The following is a 15,372-nucleotide window of genomic DNA, read 5'->3' on the forward strand; positions in this document are numbered from 1 at the left end:
ACGCTTAACGACTGAGTCACCCAGGTGCCCCAAGCATTCTGAATTCTTTTTTTTTTTTTTTTAAAGATTTTATTTATTTATTTGAGACAGAGAGAATGAGAGAGACAGAGAGCACATGAGAGGGGGGGAGGGTCAGAGGGAGAAGCAGGCTCCCTGCCGAGCAGGGAGCCCGATGCGGGACTCGATCCAGGGACTCCAGGATCATGACCTGAGCCGAAGGCAGTCGCTTAACCAACTGAGCCACCCAGGCGCCCGCATTCTGAATTCTTAAGACAGATAATTTAACCCATGTGTTGGGTGTTTTATACTCTACAATATTGTGTTTCCATGTTATTTATCTGCCAGCATTGTGATGTCACATGAAGACTTGGCTCTTCTGATGTCAGGACTTGGGTGTAGTCTTGAACACTGTAGCTTTGTTTTAACAGAGTTGCTATTCTGATGCTGAATGTTCTAGACCACAGATGGTTACTCTTGTTTTTTTCCTGTGGCCAGGATCTCTACTCCTTTGATCTCTGTGGCTGTTAGATAAACCTTGCATTAAAAAAAGAGAGAGAGAGAGAGGCCTAGGTTTTTTTTTTTTTTTTAAGATTTTATTTATTTGACAGAGAGAGACACAGTGAGAGAGGGAACGCAAGCAGGGGGAGTGGGAGAGGGAGAAGCAGGCTTCCCGTGGAGCAGGGAGCCCGATGCAGAGCTCGATCCCAGGACCCTGAGATCATGACCTGAGTTGAAGGCAGACGCTTAACGACTGAGCCACCCAGGTGCCCCAAGAAGCCTAGGTTTTTGCTTATCTATGGGGCCTAATAGCCATAAGAACCAGAAATTTTGGGATTATGTGACTATGTGGTATTCTCTAAAGATTTGCTTTTATTATATGATACGGGTTTCCATTAACTAACTCGCAGGTACTCAATCATTGTAATTCACTCTAACTTTGAAATCTGTAGATAGAAAATGAAAACCATCTGTTGTCTTATGAAATAAGGAAGAATTCAGAACAGATCTTAAAAGAGCAGTAACCTTTTTCTAGATGCATATTATGGGTGGGAGAGGTTTTCCTGTGTTCATCATAGTCATTTTACTTAATTTATTTTTCATTTTTTAGAAGGAAAGTGCAAGAGTCAACTTAGTATTCTATCAGTGACATGCTTCCCTATTAGCCATCACCCAAGACACACATGGGTAGTATAGTGTTACTGAGTTCATTCTGCAGTGGAAGGACCTGGATTACTTATGCATCCCAAATAATAACCTTGTTGACTGTGGGACTTTAGTGTGTGTTTAGCATCACGTCCTAGAGCCCTGCTTCAGAAGGTATATGTCCAGCCTGATCGGGTCACCCTTTATGCATGTTCTCAGTTGCATCTTTGAGTACCAGAGATGGGAGAATCCTATTAAGCAAACTTGCTAGCCCTCTCTCTGGCAGAGTGGAAGTGGGCAGAAGTCAAGATTGACACAGCAATTTTGTGTTCCCCTGTGATTTGCTGTCAGCAAGCTCTTACCCACACATGCAAAAGGTTGTTTGAAGTGGGCTTATACATGTTTCCATAGCAGCAGTCATCTTAGTGATTTCTCTCATTTTGGGGCTTTTTTTTTTTTTCCTTTTGCTTTTCTGTTCCTCGCGGATGCAGGATTAAACAACCAGCATATTTAGGTCAAGGAAAGAGATGTTTGCTAATATAGATGCTGGGCTAAGCATTCTGGGAGAGTGATTCCTTGCAGCAGATGAACATTCTTTGTGCCTTCCAGCAGCATCTGCAGCAGTGTGGCTGTCTGGCACCATTTTTTCATTTTGGGCAGGTTCTGAGATTCAGAACAATCCTAAGCAAATCACAGGAGCCGGCAGTTTTCCAGTAACCACATGTAAATCTTCGGCTTATTTGTTCTTTGGTATTAACAGGGAAGCAGTCTACTGGAAAAACGATACTTTAAAGGTTTTGGTGCATCCGAGGTGTGTCATCTGGTTTTTGCACCACCCCTCCTGTTTGACACTCGGAGCTGGGATTTTTTTTTTTTTGTCAGGCAGTTGGGCAGGAGCAGATTCTAGTACAACAGCTCGGAGCTTCCCTTCTGTTCTGGTGCCGGCAACTGCCTGTCATGAAGATGGTTCAGTGGGAGCCTGCTCAGAAGAGCCAAGGAAGATGATGTGGAAATGGAGTAGAGATTGCTAGAAATCTGAACATCCACACCTTGGGGATGGGTTGCACTACTAGTGTAATTCTGTTTAAAGGCATCCGCACCGTTTTTGAAAGAAACTGTGCTTATATGTGCAAACAGCAAGGAGAGAATAATGCCCTTGAATATACAGCATACCATTGGACAAAAGAAGATTCAGAACTATTGATCTCCTCCTGTCTGGTAAATGCTGTCTTGCTTAATTAAACAAGTACTTTGATGGTGTTAGAATAAACTCGTCTTTACTTATAAAGCAAATATATTTATTTACTTCAGTATGCTTATATATCTCTAGCCTGGGTGTATAAATGGGTAATTAAATGACCTTAAGTTTAATTATGAGGTGCTTGTTTGTATGTGTGAGAATGCCATGCATTCATCAAAGCTTAAATACATACAGAGAGAGAAGCTGGAATAAGATAATTGATTACAGATTAGTTTTCTAAGTTAGCTTCATGAGCTTACATGTTCCTGGTATAGTCTCAGAAATAATGTGTGGCAAAGTGTGTATTTAGGGTGTTCTATACTGAATCCTCTACCAGTGATAGTGAATTATTCAGTTCCTTTACATCTTGGTCTTTTTCTTGGCGAAATTTTCTTACTGATGGCTTGTGGTCAGTCCTCCCATCAGAGGGAGAAATTTAAAGGGAGCATGAAAGAAAACTGTAATGGGTGTGAGAAAAATATTTGTAGTTTTATTGTTTTAAGTCTGACTACTTATAATGTTTTTGGGTGAAGGCTCTTGAGAGTACAAGGAAGCTTAGCTGACACTTGTGTGTTTTTTTCTCCCCTTATGATGCACGAGGAGGTGTCAGGTCACAGATGGGTGTGCCTCTCCATGGCCTTCTCACAAATACCAGGCTCGTGAGGAAGCTGCATATGGGTCTCCTCTTCCCTCAGGATGCCTTGCCATTTTCCCTTCTGTTCTTATCACAGCTTTTTGTCAAAACGAGTGAGAATAACACACGTGGGAGTTTCTGCGTGTGAGTCTGGCCAGCAGCCACTCGGTGTGGTGAGGGCGAGGTATGTGGAAACCCCAACTCCATTCCTGGTTGTTAGGCTGCCATCTGACAGGGAGAGGGAGTGCTGGGGGGCCATAGGCACCTTGGGATCAGATCAGGTCAGCCCAGCCTTGCAGGAACCCAAGAGAGGATGCATTTTGTAGAGGGTCTTATGTGACATTAGCTTTCAAAATACGTGGGAGGAAGGGAAAGAGAGCATCATTTGAGCATCAGATGCATTTTGGAAGGCAGTATTATGTGTGGGTTTGGAACTTAAGTGGGACTGTATTAACTATTAAATATTTTAAACTCTAATGTATTTTGGAATATGCTTTTGAGAACAACTGGTATCAGAGATGAGAAGGACCAGCTCATTACGGAGTCTGCCCCATTAGGTGTAATCCATAACCCTGACAGCCCTGGGACTGCTTGGCCAGTAAAGGCAACGTCTCTCCCATGCTGCCGGCTTATGCTCCCTCAGGTCACACTGACTTGTCTTGGGTTAACCCATCTTTGAGAGACTTTGCTTGTTTTTCTTTTTCTTTTGTTGCACGAGGGAGTACTAACCTGCCAGGGGCTTTGTCGGCGCGCTGGGACTGGATTTTGAAGCAGCGTTCCTGTGCGTTGGGTCAGGTGCTGTCTGCCCACCGCCCTTGCCCGCACTAGCAGACTGAGACAGACGTGACCGTGTGCGCCTGTGGCCGAGGTGCTCTTGGCCCTCTCCCTCCCACTGCTCTCCCTGCTTCTGTCCTTGACCCTTGACCTTCCCCTCACTCAGCAGACAGTGGTCCTTTGCAAAGGAAAGTCTGATGGTTATTCCTCCACTCAGAGTCAGATCCGGAATCCTTCCTGTGGCCTCCAGGTCCATCCCTCACACCTGCTGCCCCTGCTTCTCCTGGCCACCCCCATTTGCTTTTCACTCTCTCCTCATTTCCCTTGCTGTTCTCTCCTGCTGGACACTCGGCCAGGCATTACCTGGTTCACCCCTGGCTTCTTACAGGGCGAGCTCTGATTTCCCTTTCTCAGTGAGGCTTCTTTGACCCCTGGCATAGGGGTCAAAGCACCTTGTAGCACCCTCAGCACACCCTTCTCTGATTCCCTGCCATAGTTTCTTCCTAATACTTATCTCCATCTGACATACAGTTAGTCAAGTATAGTAAGAGTAGTTAGTGGTATTACTTACCATACTTACAGCAAGGATAAGCTTTCTTTTTTTAAAAAAAATTTTAACTTTTTATTTTAAAATAATTTTAGACAGAATAAAATAGCAAAAATAGAACCGAGTCCCATATTTCCTTCATAAAGCTTTCCCTAATTTTAACAAATGACATGACCGTAAAGAATAAGCTTTCTGATGGCTGGGATTTTGTGTGTTTTGTTTGCCATTCGGCCCCAACAGCTAGAACAGTGTCTGATTTGTATTAAGTGCTCAGTTAATGAGTGAATTCTGATAAAATGGTTTTATGGTCCTGAACTTGAACTTGGAGAAGCTGTTGAGAATTTAGGTTATAATCACTTATCCTAGAACCACAAGTCTTTTTTCAAACATTTTTGTCGTTTCCCCCAAACAATAACTGGCACATTTTCAATAATGTCCACTAGAGTTATACTTTTCAACCCTTCTGTCCTGGAGCTGTACCAAGAAGTTATGTGGTTCAAGGCCAAACATTCCATGGGTTTGCTGTGGTCATGACTGACAATCGATGATACGATCTTTGGACAGTATCCAGACTAGCTCTGTTGAGACCTGTCCCAGGGCACAGGCATTGGAGGGCCTTCTCATCCTTTGGTTTGAGCCAGCCAAACTTTCTTAAGGGAGCCCTGCCCGGTGGTACTCCCATGAGCCCCCTCCATGCACAGGTATGCTGACCTGCTCTTCAGGCAGATGTGGGCCTATCAGGCCTTGGTTAGTAGGGTGGCTGCCACCCATCCTTCCTCCAGCTCAGGGGGCTACCCAGCCTGTGGCTCTGCCTTACCTGTCAGCAGGTCAGAGTGGTGCTTCACCTGCTCCTCAGGGTATAACCCCCACCCCGGCCCTCCAGTGCGTACTCAATCGTGTGGAGGGAGAGGAATAATATTCATGAGGATTAGGGCTTGAGGCCCCCCAGTCTTCGAGAGACTCTTAAATATCCCACAGATCTGTCCATGTGTCCATGTGTCAGAAACCCACGTGGGTGGACTGCCTCATTTTGGCGTCAGTGGAGTTGCTGCTCCTGAACCAAGCTTTGTGTTTTCCTCTTGGCCTAACTGAAGGGCATCATAAGAAACATCCTTATGAAAGTGATGTCTGCCATGAGGGTTTTGTTGAGGGCATTGCTCATTTGCTTTTGGATCAGCCAGAGGCACGGTAGTGTAGTGGTTAAGAGTGCCGAATCAGTCCATAGAGCACACGACTCCTGAGGGTTGTAAGTTTGAGCCCCATGTTGAGTGTAGGGATTACTTAAAAATAAAATCTTAAAACAAACAAACAAACAAACAAAGAGTGCAGACTCTGGAGCCAGCCTGCAGGGCTTAAATCCTGAATCCACAACTTGCTAGCTGTGTGACTTTGGGCAGTTTACCCAACTGCGCTGTTCCTCAGTTTCATTATTAATGAATAATGAAATGGATCTGCACTTAATGAAATGCAGATAATAACAATACTTTCCTCATAGGGTTATTGAATGAATGAATATGTCTAAAGTCCTTAGGGTAGTGTTTTATATATAAGTTAGTGCTAATTGTTAGCTATTGTCATAATTATTTCTGGTTTTTTTAGTGTTCTTTTTATGAGGGGCCCTAGAAGTAAATTTCTTCTCTCCATACTCTGAACGGTTGTGTTTTTCTGAGGAACTACTTTGTATTTTATATACATTAAGATTCATGTAACTGGTCCCAGCCACCTCTTCAGTTGACTGTTAAAGAAAGCTTAGATTCAAACATGTGACCCGATTCTAACATATATAGGCTCTTTCAAAAAGATTTTTAAAAAATTTTATTTGAGAGAAAGAGAGAGAAAGTGGGGGGAGGGCCAGAGGGAGAGAATCTCAAGCAGACTCCCTGCTGAGCACAGAGCCCTATGTGGGGGGGGGAGGGAGGGGTTCTTGATCTCATGACCCTGAAATCATGACCTGAGCAGAAACCAAGAGTTGACCGCTTATGACTGAGCCACCCAGGTGCCCCAGTGATATATTTTTTTTTAATTGCCCTTAAACTTTGCTTCTTATTTTCCTATATTACTATTTTATCACCATCTGCTTTTTCTCATCTGCTTATTAAATACTTTTTATCTTATTTTTTTATGTATGTATGTAAATCATTTTAAATCCTTTTGCAGCAAGGCAGAGTGTAAGTTAATAAGCTAATAGAGCCCTTTGTAGTGAAGAAAAAGCATTTTTATGATCACTAAGGTTGACTCTGAAGCAAAAATTAGATGTCTCTAGTGCAGACTTTAGCTTTATAAGGCTGCAACTGTGGAATCTTGTGCAGGAAGGTTCTTTTTATATCTAAACAGCATGAATCAGCCCCATGGTGGGTAGGACACTGGGAAATGGGCTTATCTGGCATCTGGGGACTGACTGAATTTCAGCTGTACCACACTTAAATTTTGACTAGTAATCCTACCGCAATGGAGGGGCAAAGCTGAGTTAGGATAGTCTCTATTTCCCGAGTATAGATTTTTCCTAAAGTCTCCCTTTTCTAAGTAATTGAATGTATTAGTTCAGCTCATTCCAGACACAACCTTGAATGCTTCTGTGTGCCGAGCGCTGGCGAAGTGATGAGGAAGCTCACGTCCCTGTCAGGGAAGGGCCGGCAGAACTCTCAGGGCCTGTCAGGGGGGCAGGAAAGCACAGCTCAGCCTAGTCAACTTCCTTGAGGAGGGGCAGCACGAGCGACACCATACGTTTGTAAATCCCCTTTTTCCTTGTCTGTGAGGGTTTGTGATGGGCCCAGCCTTATTGACTAGGACTTGACCTGTTTTACTCAAGCCATTAACATAATATTCCCCCCTGTTAACATGTCCGTAGAAGGCCTGAGGAGCTGGGGGGTTATTCTGTACCCTGCTGTCTTCTCGCCCATTAGAACTCAAGTGGAAGAAGTTGCAGCTAGGACCCTGTCAGCAGCCCTGTAGAGAGCGGTCACGAAGGCGAACTGCTGCAATTGACAAGGAGAAAACACACTTTCTGTCTTCCATTTCTTTTGTGACATGATGGGATAGTAAGGATAATTTTACCCATTATAAATTAATATTTGCCTTTTTCTTTTTACCTCCTTAAAGCTGTGAAGTTTTTCATGGTTTTTTTTTTTTTTATTGTTAAGATTTGCTACACATCTTCAGCATGTTCTCAGCCTTTATTACAGTATAGAATTTTATCAGACCACTGTAGTCTCCCCAGGCTAAACAGTCCTTCCTAATAGAAAATACCTATCGGCTATGAAAGTCCTCTGATTTATCATATCTGCACTATGCACGAGAATGGAGTTGAGGGTGATAATGTTGTCTGGGCTCTGAAGAGCCTGTAGTCCGGCTTGTGCCTGTCTGTGTGTCTGTTTGGAGGTGGGGAGGGGTGGGAAGGAGGGGGAAACATAAGTGGTGAATCTGTGACAAGTGATAAGTTAAAAATTGTATAATACCTGTCAGCTTGTGGCAGTGGAGAAAGTATAGTCTAGATCTTGATGATTTTAGGTGTGCCCTCATAACTTTTTCTTGCACTGTGAGAACTGTCTTGAGGTATAAGAAAGCAGAAACCTGCTTAGTGGCCTTCCGGAACGTTCCTTTGGTTCTTGGTCTGATCACTGGACTATGGCTTCGGATAGGCTGTGTTTTCCATTTTATTTCTAATATCCTTCCTAATGATGCCCATTGGGTTTTGTTTTTGTTGCCTGTTAGGATCACAGCAGTAAATTGGAGATGTTTTCAAGGAACAGTCAGTCAGCTCTGATTCCTAGATCCATTTCCTGCATCTTGAGATTGCACTGCTCTGTTGATGCTGCTTTTTTTGAGTGCAGCCAGTGTGACCAGCGCGAAAGCGTATTGCACCTTTTCCCGATGCTTTATTAAAATTTACTATCTTATTAATATTTATTAAATTATAAACAGGTAATTAACATTCATTGTAGAAACTAAGCATGCTAATGTTCAGTACATAGAGGTGACCACCGATTTAAACATTTTGAGGCAAAACGTTCCATAATTTCACCCATGTACAGCATGGTTCATAAAAAATATGTAATTGTTTAGAGTTGCTGTGGACTAAATTGTGTCCCTCCCAAAATTCAAATGTCGAAGCCCTAATCCCCAATGTGACCACATCTGGAGATATGGGGTCTTTTAGGAAGTAATTAAATTAAATGGAGGCATAAAGGTGGGGCCTCCACCTAATAGGGCTGTGACCTTATAAGAAGAGTAAGAGACTCCTAACTCTGCCATGTGAGCACACAGCAAGAAGGCAAGCTGTCTGCTGTAAGCCAGGACAAAGGTCTTCATCAGGTACTGACCTTGCCGGTGTCCTAACCTTGGACTTCAGCTCCCAGAACTGTGAGAAAATACATTTCTGTTGTTTAAGCCACCTGGTCTATGGTATTTTGTTAGGGCAGCCCAAGCTAATACGTTAAGTATAATAAGCATGTTATTTTGTTATGTAGTCTATAACTGGCTTTAAATAATCTCCACAATGTATCACAGATGTCTTTCCATGTTAATAAGTATACATCTATGAGTCAATCTTAATGGCGTCATTTCATTGTATGGATGTGTCTTGGTTCATTTCAGGCTGCTATAACAAAATACCATAGACTGGGTGTCTTATAAATAAAAACATCTATTTCTCCAGTTCTGGAGGCTGAGAAGTCCAAGAGTCAGGCATGCACAGATTTGGGGTCTGGTGAGGGCCCACTTCCTGGCTCCCTGAGATCTGTCTTCACAGTATAAACTCACATGGGGGAGGGTTGGTGGGTATCGTGGGGTCTCTTTTATAAGAGCACTATAATCTCTTACAGATTATAAAAGAGCTTCATGAGGGCACCACCCTCATGACCTAATCACCTCCAAAAGGCCTCACCTCCACGTACTGTCCCATCGGGAATTAGGTTTTAACATACCCATTTTGAGGGGACACAAACATTTACGTTTCAGGATGTGACATTTTGTTTAACCTATACCCAATGTTTTACTTTTCTGGTTTTTTTCCCCCCACTATTCTCTGTTTTTTCTATCCTTGCATATATGCTTTAAACATGTCAAATTGTTTTCTTACCACAGATTTCTAGACCTGGAATAGCTAGGTCAGAGTATATTTGCTTTTTAAAGGGTTTTGATATATGTTTAGCCAGATTGCCCTCCAGAAAGGTTATTTTGAGATTTTTAAAAGTTGAAGACAAGAAAATGTGTTTTCTCTCCTTGGGATTTCAAGCAGTCTGCCTTCCTTATTGCTCTTTATTAAGATGCTGATGGCGTTATCTATGAACAGAATAACATCGCCTTAGATTGCTGTATTGTTAGGCCAATAACATGGTTATACCGGGGTTCAGATCAGCACTAATTTTGCCTCAACTGCTGGAAGCATGACCACTGGCGTACTTACAGATCCCAGAGGAATTCTGAAATGTTCCATTGTGGGGGCTGGAATGTTTTTGTTCTGGGAGGTCTTCACCCTTTCAGAGTTGGTAGCCGTTTCTTAGATATTAAAGAGGAAAGCAGCAGAAATACTGAGTAGAAACAGATGGGTAAAGCTGTTGTTGCTTTGGTCAAGTCTTACTTTTTAGATATTCGAAGTAGTTGATTTATATTTCTTTCACAGATTCACTGAGAAGCAACAACTCTTTTGCTTTTTAAAAGTAACATTGTCTTTCATATTTAGAATATACAATTATTAGAGGAAATTTAGAGACTACAGAGATGAATAAAGAGGAAAAGAAAAATCAACCATAATCCCACAACCTAGAAATAATTACTGTTTAACATGTACTGTGTGTTTTCTAGTATTATTCTCTGCTTATGCAAATATAAAAATGGTATACTATTTCATAAATAATTCCTGATGCCTTTTTTTTAAGACTTTTTTTTTTTTAAGTAATCTCTACACCTAACACGGGGCTCAAACTTACAACCCTGAGATCAAGAGTGACATGCTGCACCAACTGAGCCAGCCAGGTGCCCTTACCGATGCCTGTTCCACTTCTTTGTTTTTAAAGATTTTATTTATTTTTTTGAGAGAGAGAGAATGAGAGAGAGTGCATGAGAGGGGGGAGGGTCAGAGGGAGAAGCAGACTCCCTGCTGAGCAGGGAGACCGATGCAGGACTCTCTGGGACTCCAGAGTCATGACCTGAGCTGAAGGCAGTCGCTTAATGAACTGAGCCACCCAGGCGCCCCTATTCCACTTATTTTCTTATGACCATTTTCTTATGCCCATAATGTTCCATTAAAACACTAGTATTTGCGTAATATTCCATTGTACTGTATATTCTAGAATTTATTTAAATGCTTTTTGTTATTAGGCACTTAGGTTATTATACATTAAAATTACAGGGGACATCTTTACCCAAAAATCTTTCTATGGATTTTTAATATTTTCAGAGGCTAGATTCATGAACATGAACTTACTAAGGCAAGAATGAATTTTTAAAAGTCCCTTCAAGGCATATATTTTATTGCTTGACGATTGATTCCATTTACATTCCAGCAGTGGTGAATATTTGTCTTGTTTTTTTTGTTTGTTTCTGTTTTTTTAAAAGATTTTATTTATTTGAAAGAGAGGGAGAGTGTTTATGAGCTGGGAGGAGGAGCAGAGGGAGAGGGACAAGCAGGCTCCACGCTGAGTGTGGAGCCTGACTCTGAGATCATGACCCAGCGGAAATCAAGGGTTGGATGCTTAACCAACTGAGCCACCCCGGTGCCCCTAGTTTTGTTTTATAAATGATTGCAGCATCATGTTTTGCCAATTTGAGAGACAAAGATATAACTTTCAAGCTCCAAATCCTTTGTCATATTTATTTAAAATATTTCTCCATTTTGTCATTTGCCTTTTGATTACTTTCTTTATGATACTTGTTTTACTAACAGAAGTTTAAATGTATGTGATAAGCATAATCATCTTTTCCTCTGTGATTTCTCCCATTGCTTTTACGCTCAGATATTCTTGCTTACCTCAAATCAGATATTCACCTGTATTTTCTTTTGGAATTATTTGTTTGTTTACTCCTTGGCTTTTTTGTCCAAAGATCCTGTCACCTGTTTTTGTAAATAGAGTTTTATTGGCATAGCCACACTTACTTCTTCATTGTTGTTGATGACTGCTTTCACAGTGGCATGGTTGAACAGTTGTGACAGGAACCTGTAATATTCAGTAGCTGGCTTAAAATATTTATTAGCTGGCCCTTTACAGTTTGCCGACTCCTGGATATATAGTTTAGTTGAGGCCCTAATTTGATTCCCTCCTTACCTCCAACTCTCATTTTTCCCAGTCCTGTTTGTTGAATTCATTCATTCCTTACTCACTGATTTGTGATACCGCCTTTATTATATTTTATGTTCTTTTATATTCTAGCCTTTATTTTGGTACCATTCTGTGTCCATTACAGAGAGGGAAAGTTCTTATCCAGCTGCCAGTTCAATTGCAATTTAGTAAAAATAGAAACAAGAAATTTAGAGGGAGAAACATAAATTCTTCATTTTTAAGGTAGAATAAATAGACTATCCTCTCTAAGTTGCTGAATTAAGTAGTCTTATAAAGAATGTATTGGTAAAGATTCAGGAGCTCAGGGTTAAGGTTTGAATATAGAGTTAAGTATATTTGTAAATCTGTTTCCTTGTGAACCAGCCTGTTCATAAAGCAGATCAGGTTTGTCTTTGTAAGGACTCTCTGGTGCATTTTGATGAAAGAAAAATTCCAGTGTGGCAGCTGCATCCTCAAGTAACCTTGATTTGAATCTACATATTTTCTATTTCCGGTCTTTGCTAACAAAAGGAGTCCCAGCAAAATATAAGCAGAGGTATTACTAGAGTTTCCAAACCAAGTGTATTCGTGTCTACAGGAAATACATCTGTATCTTAATAGATGGAGAATAGATTCTAGCTTTCCCGTTACATATTACGTGAATTATGAAGATGATTTTCCTCCACCCTCATGTTACACGTGTGTGAAGGTTTGGGCATGTTGTATGTTGTATGTCTGCGTGTGATGTAGGTGTACACGTGTGCAAAGGTTTGGGCATGTTGTATGTTGTATGTCTGCGTGTGATGTAGGTGTGCCTGTGTATTTGTGTCTGCCTATGTGTACTTTTTGTTACCTCAGTCCTGGAATATTGGATAAAGGAGTACTTTACTTTTTTTCAAATGTCAGTGAACAATCAAAGCCTTTATCTGAGGATGCATTTCAATGAACATTTGTTTCTCTGCCAAGGAAACACCCGTATCCTAGGGACTGAGGTAGATGTGAGGACGTGGAGCTAGTAGCGGGCTGTAGGTTTTCTCTTCCCTCTGGAGTAGGTTTGGGCTCTACAGAGTCTCTGTGATGAGAGTTTGCTTGTAGAATGCTAAGATACAGACTTGGTGGCAGTCCTATATGCTACGTAGTTTTGCCTTCTGCACTTCTGGTATTCCTTGTGTGTTTTCTAGACTGATGAAATAGGCGACAGCATCGTCGAGCAATCAGTCTTAGAAATTACTCTGATTTCTCTCTGCTTCCTTTATTGTTGAAGAGCAGTCAGAAAGAACCCGGAAACCTTTTCCTTGTTTTTTCCTTCCACTAGAAGAAACTATTTCCTTTACTCACAACACTTCTGACAACAAATGTGTGGGTTTCCCCCCGCCCCCCACATTAAACAATTTGGGCACTAACAACCTAGAGTGAGTATAGACTCCAGAGGTTGAGGGCTCAGTCCCGTAAGACTGCCCCCATTTCAGATGTTGGTCTGAAGTCCCAGTTTGTCACCTCGGCATTCAGCTGACTGGCTGTAAATCTGGGCTTCCCATGACCCCTTCTGTAGGTTAGACAATTTGCTAGAAATGCTCACAGAACTCAGGAAAATACTGATTATTACTGGTTAATTAAAAAGGATGTAATTCAGGAACAGTCGAATGGAAGTGATGCATAGGGCAACGTACGGAACGGGATGCGGGGCTTCCATCCCCTCTCTACGTCCATCACACTCCCGGCCCCTCCATGTGTCCACCGACCCAGAAGCTCTCGGAACCCCTTCATTTAGGGTATTTATGGAGGCTCCATTATGTGGGCATGATTGATTAAATAATTGGTCATTGGTTATGAACTCCATCTCCTGCCCTTCTCCTCTCCCTCTGGGTCAGGGGACTGATCTGGAAGATCCAACCCTTTAATCACTTGGTTGGTTCCTCTGGCAATCAGCCTCCTGGAGTCACCTCATTAGCATAAACTCAGATTAGGTTGAATGGGGCTTATTATGAATAAAAAAAGATACTCCTTTGTCGCTCATGGAATTCCAAGAGTTTTAGAAGCTTTGTACCAGGAACAGGGGCAGAGACCAAATATATATTTCTTGTTATGTTACACCTCCTCTTCTTTTCTTTAGTTTTCAAATATTCATTGGATGCCTGTTAATATAGTTCCTGCTCTGAGAGAGCCAGTAGGAGCTCCTAAGTGGGATGCAAGCTGTGATGGGTGTAAGCATAGATACGATGCAAAAATCTATGAGGCATGCCTAGCTCACCTTTGGGACAGAGTCAGGGAATGCTCCTGGTGGAGGTGATGTCTAACTTGAATCTTGAAGGAAGAGAAGAATGTACTAGGTGAAGGGGTAGGAGAAGGACATATCTGCTAAGGAAGCAAAGTCCCGGGGAGGGAGAGCTGAGACCTCCTGAGAGCTGCTAGTAATTCCACAAGGCTGGAGGGGGCTTATGGAGCTGGAGGACAACTGTGGGGGTACATTGGTGACCAGTGGGCTAGAAAGGTAAGCAGGGACCAGATCCTGTTGGGTCTTTTGGTACTTCATTCCAGTATTGGAGGGGAGCCATTTACTGAAAGTTTTAGATAAGGAAAGACATGGTCAGATTGATGTTTTAGCAAGATCACTCAGACTGCAGAGTGAATGATGGATTGGAGAAAGGGGGCAGGGTCTGAAGATAGGAACACTAATGAGGGGGTCCTTGCAGCAGAATGACAGGTGATGTTGGCTTCATTAAGGTAGATGGTAGTAGAGATGGAGAAAAATATCTGGATTTAAGAGAAAGTTAAATCTAGAAGAGAAAGGGAGTCAGGGGGAGGAGTCAAGAGCGTTCAGATGTTTGCCTTGGGCACCTCTGGGGCATCTATTGAGGGGAGACCCATTTTGAGGGAATGAGTCTGAGGGAGTTGGGATGGAGAGGAGGATTTTGGTTTGGGGCATCCCTAGTGTGAGGTTAGACACATCAGAATGGAGACATCTGTAGATCAGTGGACCATGACTATTGAGGCTGTAGGTAGAATTGTGGGCTCCAGCAAGGGAAGGATGGCATGGGAATGGATGGGGTCACCTGGTGAGAGTGCCCTGGGAAGTGCAAAGGAGAAGGAGCTGGAATAGCTGTCCTGAGTTGAGTGGTCGGGGGTGGGGGGGTGGGGGTGGACGATAGCCTGGTTTGTATTTGGAAACAGGAGTATAGCCCTAGCTTGAAGAAGTTTGCCTCTAGGTGAGTCCGTGTGTGCTCTTGCTTCTCGTGCTCCGACCACATCATCTTTATTATTCATAGAAACGTAGGAGATATGTGCACAGTATCCTTCTCTGCACAACAGGCTTTCAAGTAAGTATCCCCTCTGCTCCTTGGAAGGGGCTTATACAGTGGAGTGGGGAAACTGGATCACTGAATAAAGCCTCCCTTCTCTACCTCCTCCCTTCCCTCCCCTCCATCAGAATAGGTGACACTTACTGAGTGTTCCCTGGTTATCATGCACTCTTCTACGCTCTTTATGTCTAGTGGCTTATTTAATCCCTAGGACAACCCAAGAAGTAGATACTCTTGTTACCTTTATTTTATAGATGGGGAAATGGAGGAACCAAGAGAAAGGTAAATATTGTCTAAGGTCATGTAGTGAGTAGCACAGCCGGGATTCAGACCACTCATTGAGTTCCAGAGCCCTGTGCTCCTCACCGTATTACTGTAGAGTCTTGCCTTTCAGTATAACAAACGTAACTGTTAAGGCGAAGTCCTAATGGGATGTGGAAAAGTACTCAGGAGTGAATGAACCCCGCAGCGGTAGAGGA

The 15,372-nt window shown here is 42.5% G+C and overlaps 1 protein-coding gene across 2 annotated transcripts in view; it reads left to right on the forward strand.

Annotated features, from left to right (window-relative positions):
• The first annotated feature begins 2,199 nt into the window (after positions 1-2,199).
• The window catches only part of DOCK9 (dedicator of cytokinesis 9), a 214,996-nt gene continuing 201,823 nt past the window's right edge, over positions 2,200-15,372 (forward strand). For both annotated transcript variants that reach the window (XM_044913528.1, XM_044913529.1), the window contains exons 1-2: positions 2,200-2,361; positions 6,295-6,306. In XM_044913528.1, the coding sequence (XP_044769463.1) occupies positions 2,200-2,361; positions 6,295-6,306 (174 nt within the window). The remainder of the gene's footprint in view (positions 2,362-6,294; positions 6,307-15,372) is intronic.

The sequence above is a fragment of the Neomonachus schauinslandi genome, chromosome 3, assembly GCF_002201575.2.
Source record: "Neomonachus schauinslandi chromosome 3, ASM220157v2, whole genome shotgun sequence".
In the NCBI taxonomy this organism is placed as follows: Eukaryota; Metazoa; Chordata; class Mammalia; order Carnivora; family Phocidae; genus Neomonachus; species Neomonachus schauinslandi.